This window comes from Octodon degus, unplaced genomic scaffold (genome assembly GCF_000260255.1).
Source record: "Octodon degus isolate 3935 unplaced genomic scaffold, OctDeg1.0 scaffold00013, whole genome shotgun sequence".
In the NCBI taxonomy this organism is placed as follows: Eukaryota; Metazoa; Chordata; class Mammalia; order Rodentia; family Octodontidae; genus Octodon; species Octodon degus.
Window position 1 is genome coordinate 25599559 of NW_004524589.1, and position 14407 is coordinate 25613965.

The following is a 14407-nucleotide window of genomic DNA, read 5'->3' on the forward strand; positions in this document are numbered from 1 at the left end:
TTTGGCTGGCTGGAGTTGTGGGGATCGAACCACAGCAACCAGAGGCAGACTGCTTTGATGAAGCAGCCACTTAAACAACTGAGCTAAGGGGCAGGCCCCCTTTGAACAATTTTTTAAAAATTTTTGTTCTCGTAATAGCCAGAGCAATTACGAGAGAGAGAGAGAAAGAGACAGAAACAGATAGAAAGAGAGAGAGAGAGAGAGAGAGAGAGAGAGAGAGAGAGAGAGAGAGAGAATGTATATGGCTATGGCTAGGAAAGGGAGGGAGTTAAATTGTCATTACTTGGTGATGAAGACCCCAAAAACTCCATCAAGACTCCTAGACTGTAATCCCAGCACTTGAGAGGCTGAGATAGGAGGGTCATTTCAAGACCAGGTCTGGGCTACAAAATGAGCTCAAGGCCAGCCTGAATTGTATAGCTAGACCCTGTCTCAAAAAGATAAAAACAAAACAAATAAAACAAAACCTCTTGGAATTAATAACAAAATTAACAGTCAACACTCAAAAATCAAGAGCATCCCTGCTAGGTTTGACCTGCTGAGAAACACAAAAGAGGGCCTCTTCCTTGCTAGACAGGCTTTCTAGCACTGAGCTAAACCCCTAGCCCCTGAAGACAACACAACACATCCCACAAAAAAACCCAAAGGGAAAAAATAATTTTTTTTTTCAGTTTTTTTTTGAGACAGGTTTTCCCTATGTAGTTCAGACTGGCCTTGAACTCACTGTGTAGCCCACGCTGGCCTCAAGTCCATAGTGACCCTGTTGCCTTGGCCTCTTGGGTGCTGGGATGAAGCATGTGCCACCCCTCCCAGCCAGTCCTTCAGTTGAAGGAATAGTGCAGGGCAGAGGCAATGGGCTGAGCGTGTGGGCTGTAAGGCAAGCAGGGAGCAGACCCAGTGCACAGTGCCCAGAGCAAGGGGGGGAGGACGGAAGGGCGACTGCAGAGGGTTGGGGTGGGGAAGGGGGAGGCGGTGTGCAGACCTCTGTATACCCAGCAGGCTCACTCTTCTCTTAAAAGAGCAATGATCTGCCGGGTGTAGTTCAGGGTGCAGCCTGGGAGCACTGACGCTGAGCCCCTCGAGTAAGGCACTGGGCTCAACACCCACCCTAAAACAAAGCTGTATCAGTTCAGTAACAAGTCATGATCCATACTTGCAAAAGCAGGCATGCTCCTGAGAGATACTGTCTTTGGTCTCCAATTTGAGTTTCCCTTCACTTGGGAAATTATGCAAAGAACTGCGAGGCAACGCTGGCAGTGTTAGAGATGGTAGTGTGTCTGCCTGGATGAAGCAAGTTTAAGTGGCAAGGACTCTCACTATGTGAAGCAGACGCTAGGTCTTTCTCTGAAGAAAATGCAAATTTTTAAATTTTTTTTGGAAAACATTTTAATAAATATGATAAATCATAAAAAGATGTTATCTTTAGTGCACTAATAAAGTTATACCAGCGGGGCATGGTGACGCACTCCTGTAAAATCTCAGCATACTAGAGACTGAGACAGGAGGATCACTGTTTCACGCCAGAATGGGCTTCATAGCGAGTTCAAGGTCAACCTGGACTACACAGCCATAGACTCTGTCCCCCTAAAATGAAAGAAAAAAAGAACAGAATATTCCCCCCCTGCCCCCCCATTCCAAGACAAATCTGCCAGAGGTTTCCATGTCCCTGGTAGAAGTGACAGACTGCTAGAAAATCGATGGACTGCTAGAAACAGCACTGCTGGGGTCAGATTGCACCCAAGCCCACTGCTATTTATTGTGTGTCTGATCCTGGGCCCTTAAGTTACTCTGAGCCTCAGTTTATTTCACTTTAAAACTGAATGCTGACTTGGCAGAGTATTATGAAGATTAAATAAATTAAGGAATAGAAAGCATGAAACAGCAACTGGGTGGTTACATGAGTTTTATGATGGTAGCTATTACTCTTTTACAAGTGAGGAGGGTCACAGTAGCCGAAAGGCAAAAGCACTGCAGATGTCAGTCAGCGATGTCTTTGGTGGCTGCCCACACCTGTAATCCCAATACTTGGGAGGCTGAGGCAGGAGGGTCACTGAGCTCATGGTCAGTCTTGGGTAATGATTTCAAGGCCAGCATGAACTACCTAGAGAGACCCTGTCCCCAGAATCGAATCCCCACAAATTCTGAGGGTGAAGCTGGGTGCAGTGTCAGGTCTGTAATGTCAGCATCTAGAAGGTGGAGGCAGGAAGATTGTCTTGAGTTCAAGGCTAGCTCAAACACAGAGAGAGACCCTGGCTCAAACAGGGTTTATGATGTGCATTACAGCATCTGGAGGGAGGCCAGGGATGATGGTAAATGTCGCCAGCAAGAGTTACCCACCCAAAATGCTGGAGAAAACCTCATAGGACTTTAAATGAAAATCATTGGCCACAGTTCTGGTGAAACTCATGCACTCAGTCCAACAGAGCAGGGTACACATCAACAGGGAGCTCGTGCTAAAGCCAAGGGCAGTGCTGTGCTACGTGTGTGTGCAGTCGGCCTCTCATGGCAAGCACGGGCCCCCCAGCTGGCTCCAGCCCAGGGCAGCCAACCCCAGTGCGCCCCTGAGCACTCCAATCTCACCCTCTGCCTGAGCCTGTGCAGCCAGTTCTACCCAGGGGAGGGAGGCCTTGTCTAACCTGCAAACTGCAAAGGGGGAGGTACATGCTAGGTAGAGGTCACTCACCTAGTCCGTGGAGCCCCGGGCGCAGTCCCTAGCACCACCACAGCCAAACCAAAGAGAGCAGCAAAACTAGACATCTTGGTTATTATTCTTTTTTTCCTTTATTTTTATTTTTGTGGTACTGAGGATGGTATCCAGGGTCTTTACACGGAGCTACATCCCCAGCCCTTTCTAATTTTGAGACAGCATCCTGCTACATCGTAAGGTACTGAGGCTGGGTCTTCACCTCTGACTGTCCTGTCCCAGCCTTCCACAGCTACACCAAGTTCCTGCCCCTGCCTCAGTCTTGGGGCTTAAACACAGTATTTGCAAGGCAAGGCCCTATTTGTGACCTATGTCCCCAGATTCCCTTCTGAAGCAGGGTCACTGGATGAGGTGCACATCTGTGTTCCTAGAGCCTGACAGAGGCTGAGGCAGGACTGCTGTGAGTTCAAGGCCAGCCTGAACTGCTTAGTGAGACCCTACATCGAAAAATTAAAAGATCTCACTCAGTAAGGTGTCTTGATATTTGTATTATTGTTTAAAATATCCATCCATCCATCCATCCATCCATCCATCCATCCATCCATCCAGTGTAGGTTCTCATTACACACTTTGTACTTGTGATCCTCCTGTCTCAGCCTCCCCAGTGCTGGTATTATAGGCATGTGCCACCACTCCCGGTTTTGGTGGCCAGCATGGCGGCATGGAATGTGGTGCCAAAGACTGAACCCAGGTCCTTGTGCTTGCCAGGCAGGTGCTTAGACTACTGTGCTAACTCCCCTGCTTGTATTATGTTATTTAATCTCAAAAATTAGGTAGTCCAGAAAATTTATTCATCCAATTATTTATAAACCACATTCATAAAATGCAGAGATATTTACAGAAGCACTCAAATCTAAGTCATACAAGTTATTTATTTTGTAACAAAATAGATAATACAATATAAAGTATATCATTATTTGTACTTTATACATTTTGATTATGCTGAAATTTGTTAATTTTAGATAAAGTGAATTTTAAATTACTTATTTAAGAAAATGCCAAGTACCTTTTCTTGTTGTTTTTGAGACAGGCTACACTTTTGTAGTTCAAGCTGGGCTTGAACTCACTATGTAGCCCAGTCTGGCCTTGAACTCTTGGCAATCCTCCTGCCTCAGCCTCCCAAGTGCTGGGATCTCTGATCAGCACCACATGCCTGCAAAGTGTGCTATTAAGATGATTTTTTTTTTTTTAAATCAGAAAAATAACTTCTGGATTTAATAATGATACAGTGTCCCCCCAGTGTAAAAAAATGGTATGGCAAGCACTTCCAGGTGTGCTCACTGGCAAGTGAAAGGGAGCTAGAGCTGCTCCTGCGCAGCTCAGCACGCTGTCTTCTGCTTTTTGGACCATTCAGGTGCTTCCTTCTTGGTCTGAAAAAGAAAACCAGGACAGTGCTTAGAAGGAGAAGAGAGGAGACAAGCTGCCACGCCAAGTGACGAGGGACTACTGCGTTAGGAACAATGGCAGGATCATGAGAGTTCTTCTGGCTCAATCCGAGACGCTGGTGGGGCCTTCTCCAAGAGAGGGGAGGCTGAAGAGGAGTGGTTCTTCTAACAGAAGACTAAAGAACAACTGGCAGCCTTGAAGAAACATCATGAAGATGAAATCCATCATCATAAAAAGGCAATTGAACGTATGGAGTAAGAAATTGAACAACATAAGCAGAAGATCAAACAACTGATGCATGATTAAATGCACATGTTCCCCACAGAATGGCATCTATTTTTGCCTACTTTCTATGTAGAAATAATCCTGGTCTAATTACTATTTGGTCTGTATGCTGCAAACATAATAAATTGTCATCAGTGGAAAAAAAAAAAAAAAAAAAAAAAAAAAAAAAAAAAAAAAAAAAAAAGAGGCAACCCAGAGAACTGCTTCACTGAACTCAGCCAGGTGCTAGAGGGCGAAGACCTCGTTCTTTACCAAAAATGAGCGCCCGCCTTGCTGGTGAGGAGAAAATCTCTCATGGGTTCCTGCTTCCCAGTCTGATGAGTAACAGTCTCCACAGGTGACTTAGGTACGGTACTGATTCTGTTTTTAAATAATTCATAAAAAAACAAGGACATGCACTAAAGTCAAAATGGATTAAAGATCTAAATTTAAAGATCTAGATTTCTTGAAGACATAGGGTCAGGCAGAGAGTTCATGAACAAAAACTGCATGAGATAGGGCCGGGGAGATGGCTCAGTGGAATAAGCGCTTCCCTGGCAAGCGCAAGGGCCTGAGTTCAATCCCCGGTTCCGCAAAAAAAAAAAAAGAAAGAAAAGAAAAAAACTGCATGAGATATGCTTCAAAGAATTAACAGCTGGAACCTCATCTTATTGAAAAGTTTTTGTCCATCAAAAGAAATCACCAAAAGAGTGAAAAGAAAACCCATAAACTGGGAAAATAATCTTAACTAACAGTCACTCACACAAAGGACCTCTACCTAGAATATATAAAGAACTAAAAAAAAAAAAAAAAAAAAAACAGGCCCCCAAAATTTATATTTATTTATTTTTTTTGCGGAACTGGGGATTGAACTCAGGCCCTTGCACTTGCCAGGGAAGCGTTTATTCCACTGAGCCATCTCCCTGGCAAAACCTCTCTCTCTCTCTCTCTCTCTCTCTCTCTCTCTCTCTCTCTCTCTCTCTCTTTGCTTTTGGCGGAACTGGGGATTGAACTCAGGCCCTTAGTGCTTGCCGGGGAAGCGCTTATTCCATTGAGCCATCTCCCCGATCCCAGGTCCCTAAAATTTAAAGACCCAATAAAAAAATGGGCATCTGAGATGAATACTTACTTCGTAGAAGAAGAAATACAAATGGCAAATATATGAAAAAATGTTCTACTCATTGGTCATTTGAGAAATGCAAGTTAAAACAACACTGAGATTCCATCTCATCCCAGAAAGCATGGCTATCATCAAGAAGTCAACTAATAACAAATTCTGGAAAGGCTGTGGGGGAAAAGGAACCTTCTCTACCGGTGGTGGGGGTTCAGACTAGTGCAAATCTGTGGAAATCAGTGTGGAGAGTCTTCAATAAACTAGGATTAGAAGTCTCATTTAGCCCAGTTACTCCTCTTGGGGATATTTTTCTAGAAGAATTGAAAACATCGTACCACAGTAATATATGTTAACAGCATCCATGTTAGCAGCAGCATAATTTGTCATAGCTAAATCTTGGAAGCAACCCAAAATGCCCACCAACTGAGAATGGATAAAAATGACCTAGTATTTTTTTTAATATGCTATTTTTATATAATGCAGTACTACACAGCTATAAAGAAAGATAAACTTGAGGCCTTTATAGGTAAATGGATGCAACTAGTCTATACTCATAAGTGAAATAAATCAGGCTCATGTTTAATATTACATTGTCTCCCTAGTGTAACAACCTGAAAGAGTAAATAAAATCTGAAAGGTACAATAGATATAGTAAAGGAAAGAAACTGAACATAAAGAATAAACAACTGGGATGAGGGAAAAAAGAAAAATAGGAAAAAAAGGAAGAGGAAAAAATAATGTATATATCCAGGATAGCTAAGATGATTATACTACTAATTTCTGTCAGTTTTTTGAAAGCAGCAGTTAATGCTTAAAAATTTTACTTTGGGCAATTTTATATGCTAATAGCTAATTTGAGCAACTATACTGAAGATAGCAATGTGCAATAGGACAACCAATGTTGAATACCTACCTTATTTTTTAAAAAATCATTTCTAATGTCTTATCTATTGTTTTTCTCTTCTCTCTCTCTCTTTTTTTTTTTTTTTTTTTTTGTCAGAAATGGGGATTGAACTCAGGCTCTTGCACTTGCCAGGCAAGCACTTATTCTACTGAGCTATCCCCCCCAGCCCTTTCCCTTCTCTTTAAAATAAAAGCAAACAAACAAGAAACCCCAATGAGCTGGGTTCTGCTCAGGACAGGCAGGAGGACTGCTATGAATCCTAGGCCAGCCTGGGCTCATAGTGAGTTCAAGGCTAGCCTGAGCTACAGCAACATCTGGTCTAAGAAAGACCCAAAACAAACACCCACCCCTGAAATCCAAGGACATGATTTCCTTTTAATTGCAGACAGATAGCTGTTCACTTAGTAGTGACAGAAGAATTGCGATACCTAGACCATGGTATGCTGAAGCTTCTGAGTGGCTGGAGATTTCCCGGAGCGCTTCTTGGTTTTTGCTTCTTGGAGTACAGAAACAGTGGGCTGTACTGTGCTAGGCATAGGGTGGCCGAGGGGCCTGGAATGGAGAGACACTCAGAACTCCCTGGATGCGCGCTGCCTGCGGCATTGTCTGCTGCGCTACATCACACAAGCAGTATGCTTTCCCACTCACAGCTGCTCAGAGCTGTAAAGAATCTCCCTCTCTCCCTCTCCCTCTCTTTCTTTTTGAGATAGGGTCTTGCTACACTGTTGAGATAGGGCTTTGAATTCACTATGTAGCCAGGCTGGCACTGAACTCAAAGTGATCTTCCTGCCTCAGCCTCCCAAATGCAGGGATTACAAGTACGCACCATCATGCCTGGGTGTACTTTCGAGTATGTATACACAGGTATACTGACAGCATGTATCTCTGTGATTGTGTTTTTTTGAGACAGGGTCTTGCTATCCAGAGCAGGCTGACCTTGAACTCACTATGCAGCCCAGGCTGGCCGGGAACTTGCAGGGATCCCTGCGATCAGCCTCCTGAGCACCGGGATCACCACACCTAGTTTTCTATTTTTAAAAACTATTTAGGCTGTTTTTGGTGTAGAGTACAACTGGGAAGTAAGAACTTTCCCTGCCTGACATGTGCTAGCTGCTGGTATTACCAACACTATTCCCTGCACTGGCATAGCTGTCAGGCACTGCAGCGCCATTACTGCCCTGAACCCCCTGTCTACACCATGGCTCAGCCCTGGGGCACAGGTCTGTGGGTTTGGACAAAGTCTAAAGACACGCACACACATCATACTGTCAGGCATGTAACCAAGCACTCAGGAGGCTGAGGCAAGAGGATGACCACAAATTTGAGGCCAGTCTGGGCTATGTAGTGAGTTGAAGGCCAGCCTGAACTATGCAATGAGACTCTATCTCAAAAAAATAAAAATGAACAAAACAACAAAATGAAGACATGCATACACTGCGGCACCCCACAGCATAGTCTCACTGCCCTCAAAAATCCGCACACATTTGCATTTATGTTTATGATGTCTGTGGTCCGTAATTTTCTCTTCCTGTACTATTTCTGGTCTAATGGCACTAGTGAGCTGGGATGTATTCCATTTGTTTGTATCTTTGAGAGTGACTGTAAAGAGCTGGTGTAATGTCTTCCTTAAATACCTGCTCCAATCCACTAGGAACCTGTTTGTGGGAGGTCACAATCATTAAGCCAAGGTTTTAAGCCCAAGGCCACGTCTGAGCTGCCACAGCACCCCTGTACCTAGGATCTGGTTGGTCCCTTTCCTCTGAGCACCCTGCCTTGGCACAGCTGTTTCCATTGTGACAGTCTTGGGACCATCCACCCACACAGTGACGTGGCCTCCTCGCGTGGCCTGGCCGCCAGCCTGTCTTCAGCAGCCTGCAGCAGCGGGCTCAGTGGGCCTCCTCATACAGTGTTCACAGGGTGCGCAGGGAGTGCTGGGGCATCTGCAGCTACATCCCCAGGCCTAACTTTTTGGTGGCATGGCCAGGGATCAAAGTCTCAGGGCTGGGAAGATGGCTTGGTGGCCTAAGTGCCTGACTGGCAAATGCAAGGACCCATGTTTGGTCCTTAGTACCATGTGCTGTGCCGGTCCCAGAACCACCCTTGGCACACCATACCAGCCACCAAAAAGAGACCCCGTACCAAAGAAATAAGTAAAATTAAGATATTAAAAAAAAAAAAAAAGTGAGGGCCTCTGCCCCGAGCAATGCCCCATTCCTCTTTGCCCCTTTTCAGTAGCAGGACTGAAGTTTAAAACACTTCATTAGGTAGGGTGTGGTGGCACACACCTGTAATCGCACATTTGTAAAGCACTGGGAAGGCTGAGACAGGAGGATTGTTGGGAGTTTGAGACCAGCCCAAGCTACAAAGTGAGCTCAAAGCCAGCCGGAATTGCAAAGTGAGACCCTGTCTCAAAAAGATAAAAAGCAAAACAAAACAAAACAAACAGGAGAGCAGTGGGCGTGTCCAGCCAGAGCTGGCATCTACCAGCCTCTTTGCTGCTGAGCTCAAGCCAGTGCTTCCTTTGTGTGGGTTTGCAAGCCTGTGCTTCCACCACTCAGAAGGCCGAGGCAGGAGGAGCTCAGGAGTCTGAGACTGGCCTGGGGTACACTGTGAGCTCCAGGCCAGCATGAACCACAAACGAAAAAATAAAAACAAAACTAATAGCAACAAAAAAACTAGCCAATGGCATACACGATAAGAGACTGTCCCCCCTCTTGTTGCCTGCTTGGAATGCAGATGCTTGGAATGCTTGACGCTGCATCAATCCTACTGGATTCACAGAGTAGAAGACACATCAAGGGCTGCTGATGAGCCCGATAGGAGTCAACGTGCTCGATAGGATCAGCCGGAAATGGTTATTTTCTGGGCTTTATTGGAGAGACGTCCATATTGCTAAGCTCGGGCAGTGCTCCAGGACAATGCTTATCTTCACACAGCCAGCATGTGAGAGGAAGGGTGCTGGCCGCACCCAGGGTCCTAGGTATATGTGGTGACCGGCCTGCCTGCCTGGGTGGCCTGCAGTGGCAGTGCTGTGCAGGGACCATGTGCTGGGACACAGGCCCTCAGGCCTCATCTCTTGGCATGGGTTTAGACTCTGAGGGCTGCACGGAGAATGACAGGATGAGATAGAGGTAACATGTAGGCTTCCACAGACACTACTTTTTTGCTGTTTTTCAATACAGAGGACTGAAGCCAGGGCTTCACACTGAACTTCATCCTCAGCCCTTGTAAAATTTTTATCTTGAGACAGAATTTATATTGCTAGGTCCACTAAATTGCCTAGGTTGGGCCGGAACTTGTGATCCTCCTGCCTCAGCCTCCCAGAGTTTTGGGATTACAGACATATACCACGCCTGGCCTGGAGGCAGGATTTTTATTTTGTTTTAACAGTAGTAAAGTTTTACCTGCTCTGGAGTTCAGGGCAAGTAAAACCAGGAAAACAAGTATACCCTAGAGCATGAAGGTGGGCACCATTCAAGAGAGCACAGTGGCCTAGAGGCAGGAATTTTCATCTTTCCCTCCTAGAATAGCACCTGGTATATAGGCAAGTCTCAATGAACATTTAAAAAATGAATCCCTGCTGGCATCAAACTTGTGGGGATCCTCCTGCCTCAGCCTGCCAAATGCTGGGGCCATAGGCCTATGGCATTCTGCCTATGAAATTATTATTTTTTATCTTTTTTTGAGACAGGGTCTCACTCTGCAGTTCAGGCTGGCCTCAAACACATAGCCATCCTTCTGCCTCAGCCTCCCGAGTGCAGAGATCACAGCTGTGTGCTGCGACACATGGTTCTTCACTGGAGGTATGTATCTTAACAGTACATTAGACACAACAATTAGAGGCAGCCATTTCTTTCAGCAATGAGGCTGAACTCGGGGCCTCTGCTGTGTACCGAGCCACATCTCAAGCCCCCTTTTAAGGTCCAGACACAATCTTGTTAAACTGCCCAAACTGGTCTCAAACTAGAGATCTCCTTTTTTTTTTTTTTCTTTTTTGGTGGTACTGGAGATTAAAGTCAGGACCCTGCGCTTGCCAGGCAAGCATTTATTTTACTGAGCTATCTCCCCGGCCCCTGATTCAGCGCTGCGACTGCAGATATGGGCACATGCCTGGATAAAAACGTCATAAATGGGACACTATCTTAACTTGTATGTTCTGGTTGAAGATAATTACATTTATATTTTGTAAAGAACCAGTATAAATTAATAAAGATCTTCAACTGTCATACAGTATTAATAGGGTGCATAGTGAACTGAGCTGCATGCTTAGGGACCTGCTAAGAAAGCTGTTGCTGGGCCAGCCAGATAGTTCAGTGGATTAAAGCGCTTGCTTAGGCAGACACAGGGACCAGGGTTCAATCCCAGGTGTGCTGTGCCAGTCCTGCCCCTGGAGCATGCTGTGATAGGCAACTGAGACTGGGCATGGTGGCATAAGCACCGTAATCCCAGTGCTTGAGAGGCTGAAAACAGGAGGATCACTACGAGTCCGATCTGTGTAGTGAGACCCTGTACTACAAAACAAAAAAAGAAAAAAAAAGTTGTTGCAGAGACACATGACACCAGGCAACTGGGGTGCAAGATGACCTGGAGACAAGTCCTGATAAGACACATCCTGCTGTGTCACCTTGGAGCTAATTGCAACATTACTACATAGCTCGGGGTGTACAACATACTGAGAGCACTTTTAAAAAGTAGAGCGATGACTGGTAAGAGCAGACAAAGTAAGTCTGGTAGATTATTTCTAGAATCCAGAAAAAGAGCTAGATTAAGAATCTATTAGTGTTTAACCAGTAACACTTCTTCAGGGAAAAGAAAGATTATGTTGGGCAGATGTAATTACTTTGTTTTTCACAACTGTTAGAGGCTGGGATGAAAGAAATACTTCTGAGTCCTCTGAGGTAGGGCCCAATTTCTATCAGTCTAGGAAGACTGACTGGGCTTGGTATTTTGGAATAGCAAGGCAGCACAAAACTAGTGCAAGACAGTACACGGTGCCAGGTGTGGTGGTGCATGCTTAAAATCCCATCAGTTGGGAGGTTGAGGCAGGAGGACTGATGTGACTTTGAGGTCAGTCTACACTACATGGTGAGACTCTGGAGAGAGAGAGGGAAAGAGAGGGGGAGAGAGGAGGAGAGAAGAGAGGGACTGAGGGAGGGTGGGAAGGAGGGCAGGAGAACATGGTTTTAGTAAGAAAAAAGGAAAGACATTCTAAAGAGGACTAAGAAAGAGGTGAGGCTGGCCGGTGGTGGCAAATTTATGACATGTATATTGCTTTTCTTTTAAGAGAAAAGATTTTCAAGTATGAGTTGTTTTTCTATTAAAACCTCAGCATCGGGTTTAATTGCAGAGTTGGCACTTTGTGATAAATAAGTGGGTTTGGGTTGCAGTCTGGGCACGAGTCTCTGAAAGGTCCCCCATCACTTGGCTGGCCAGCTGAAAGCTATCTGGAGAGGAAAGTGGGTATTAATGGGAATGAAGCAGGTATTTCTCTTCTTGAGACAGGGTTTCACTTTGTAGCCCAGGGGCAATTCTCCTGCTTCAGCCTCTGAGTGCAAGAATTATAGGCATGTGTCTGGCTTCAAACTTTTTAGAGACAAGGTATCACCACGTAGTGCAGGCTGGCCTTGAACTCACAGTGTAGCCCAGTATGTGCTTGTACTGAGCATCTGCTTTGTTCAGAGTAGGGAGGGGTGATGACAGGAACACAGCTTTGCAGAGGCACTTGCACTCGCTGCTCACTTGAGCCTCCGCTGGCAGAGACACCAGAGCCCCACCATGCCTTCTGGGGTTGTCGCCCTCCGTCTCCTAAGAGGAGGTCATAGCCCTCACTGCTGCTGCTCCTGTGCATCACAGCCGGTGCTCACCCGCTGTGGTTCTAGGAGTGACAGTGGCAAATAGGCCTCAAACTCATGATCCTGCCTCAGCCTCCTAAGAGATGGGATTACAAACCTGGCACAGTAGGCTGGGGCTCCATCATCTTTTATCCTTATGTAAATGAGAATATTGTACAAGATTTGCACTTCCGATTCCCCCATGATCAGATTCCAGAACTGAGGAATTGAAAGTGCTAGGTTTGGGATAATTTTAATGTAAATTCAGGATATTATCAACTATCATCTGCAAAACAGATAACACACATTCTGAAAAGCATCAACACAGAATTTTCAAGGCTCTGACATAAATTAAAAGCAGTTTAAAAAGCAATATAAATGAGAGAAAAAAAAAATCCCCACTGAATTCGTGACATTCAGAGCTACTACGATTCTCTGAAGGCTTGTACTTACGAAGAGTGTTGGCTTGGGTATAAATACATTGTCCTCCTGTTCTCTCGGCACGGTCAGAGTCTTGGATGTCTTGGTCTCTGTCACATTCTTTGCCTGCATTTTAGTAAGAAGTAAGCTGTCCTCAGAGTGTTTACCATGCATATTAATGAGAATCTGCTTCATGGCTGCCAATTCCTGTTGATGCATGAAAACAAGGAAACAGCGAGTGTGACTGGCACAGACTGATAATGACGGATGTTCAAATATTTTTCTTCAAGCAGGAGCAACACTGAAGCAGTTACACTACAGAAATGAGGACAGTGGGGAAAACAACATCCCTGGGATGGCAACTGCAGTCTACTCAGTGGCCCACGCTCGCCTGCACTCTGGAGTCACCTGTGGGCTTCAAGCCCCATGGCTTCCAGCTGCACCCTGAGCTCAGTCTGCCAACAGGTGTGCATACAGGGCTGGGCTGCCCACCCTACTTTTCTACATAGTGCTGTCGAGTAAATTTCTCGGGCACTTACAAACTGTTGTGTTTCTTTATGAAGTCTTACAAAGACTAAGAGAAAAAAATCCGAATTTTTCTTAGCTACTAATTAGCAGCTCAAACATTATTATATATATATATATATATTTTGAGACAAGGGCTTGTTATGTAGTTCAGGCTGGCTTTGAACTCACAGCAATCCTCCTGTCTCAGCCTCCCAAATGCTGGGATCATAGGTGTGCACTGTCATGCCTAGCAAGGCCTTTCTGACATTTAATCCAGCTTTGGGTTTCTACAGCTACATTATCCCCTTATCCTTTTCCAAATGGTAAGTGGCTTTAACTTCAGTTGCCTGGTTATTTCTCTTTTCCTCTGCAGTACCTAGGGTGGAACCCAGGGCCGTATGCAGGCTAGGCAAGGGCTAAGAGCCATACTCAGCCCCGTTAGTGTCTTTTTTTTTTGTTTCCCTTAGTGTTTTTTGAGTGAAAGTTAATCACATCGAGCTGTGTAAAGAATACAAAAAACTACAGTCATTCCTTCTGTAGAAGTCTATTTTGCCCATTATTTTTTCCCATGTAAAAAACTTTGGTCTGATACTTATGATTCATTACTAAACTGACTCATCAAATGCAAGTTATGGAGAGATGACCAACTAAACTTTATTTCTCTGTAGAACAGCGGCAGGCCGTGTAACTTTTTCCTATTACTTTATTTCATCTTCACGCCAAGACAAAACTTATGGCAAGAGAAGGGTACTCTGCTCCCTGCCTTGAATCTGTTTATAGACAGCAGCTCTGTGTCAGAGCAAGTTCCTACAGGCCTTTCTTTTCTGGCTGTCATTAGTTCTATTTAGAACCAGCTATCCTGAGTGGGTATTTTAAACCAGAGCTGCTGAGTTTGGGCCACACAGCCTTCAAGGCTGCAGGGCCGGGCCAGGAGCTGGGAGGAAGGGCGGCAGGACTCTGATCCCCTCAGCAGCTCAGCGGGCTGGGCCACAGCATGTCCGCACACAGCCCTCCAGGCTTTACCACTCTGCCACGCTGTCATTGGTGGCTCTCAAGATGGTTACTGAATTTATATCCTCCCCGACAGCGAAGAATACAGCCACTGATTTCACGTTAAGTATGTCTGGTGTACAGTAGACTCTAGTTCCTGGTCTACTTACTAAATGATGTCTCCTAGCACATCAAATTCATAATTTCTGTGGTTTTATTTTTTTTAAATTTTATTTATTTATTTATTTATTAGAGAGAGAGAGAGAGAGAGAGAGAGAGAGAGAGAG

The 14407-nt window shown here is 45.1% G+C and overlaps 1 protein-coding gene across 2 annotated transcripts in view; it reads right to left on the reverse strand.

Annotated features, from left to right (window-relative positions):
* Nucleotides 1–3835: 3835 nt before the first annotated feature.
* Pibf1 (progesterone immunomodulatory binding factor 1) overlaps nucleotides 3836–14407 on the reverse strand; it is a 245520-nt gene continuing 234948 nt past the window's right edge. For both annotated transcript variants that reach the window (XM_023709663.1, XM_004626308.2), the window contains 2 exons: nucleotides 12657–12830; nucleotides 3836–4074 (listed from right to left, as the gene is read on the reverse strand). In XM_023709663.1, the coding sequence (XP_023565431.1) occupies nucleotides 4024–4074; nucleotides 12657–12830 (225 nt within the window). In that variant the 3' untranslated portion in view covers nucleotides 3836–4023. The remainder of the gene's footprint in view (nucleotides 4075–12656; nucleotides 12831–14407) is intronic.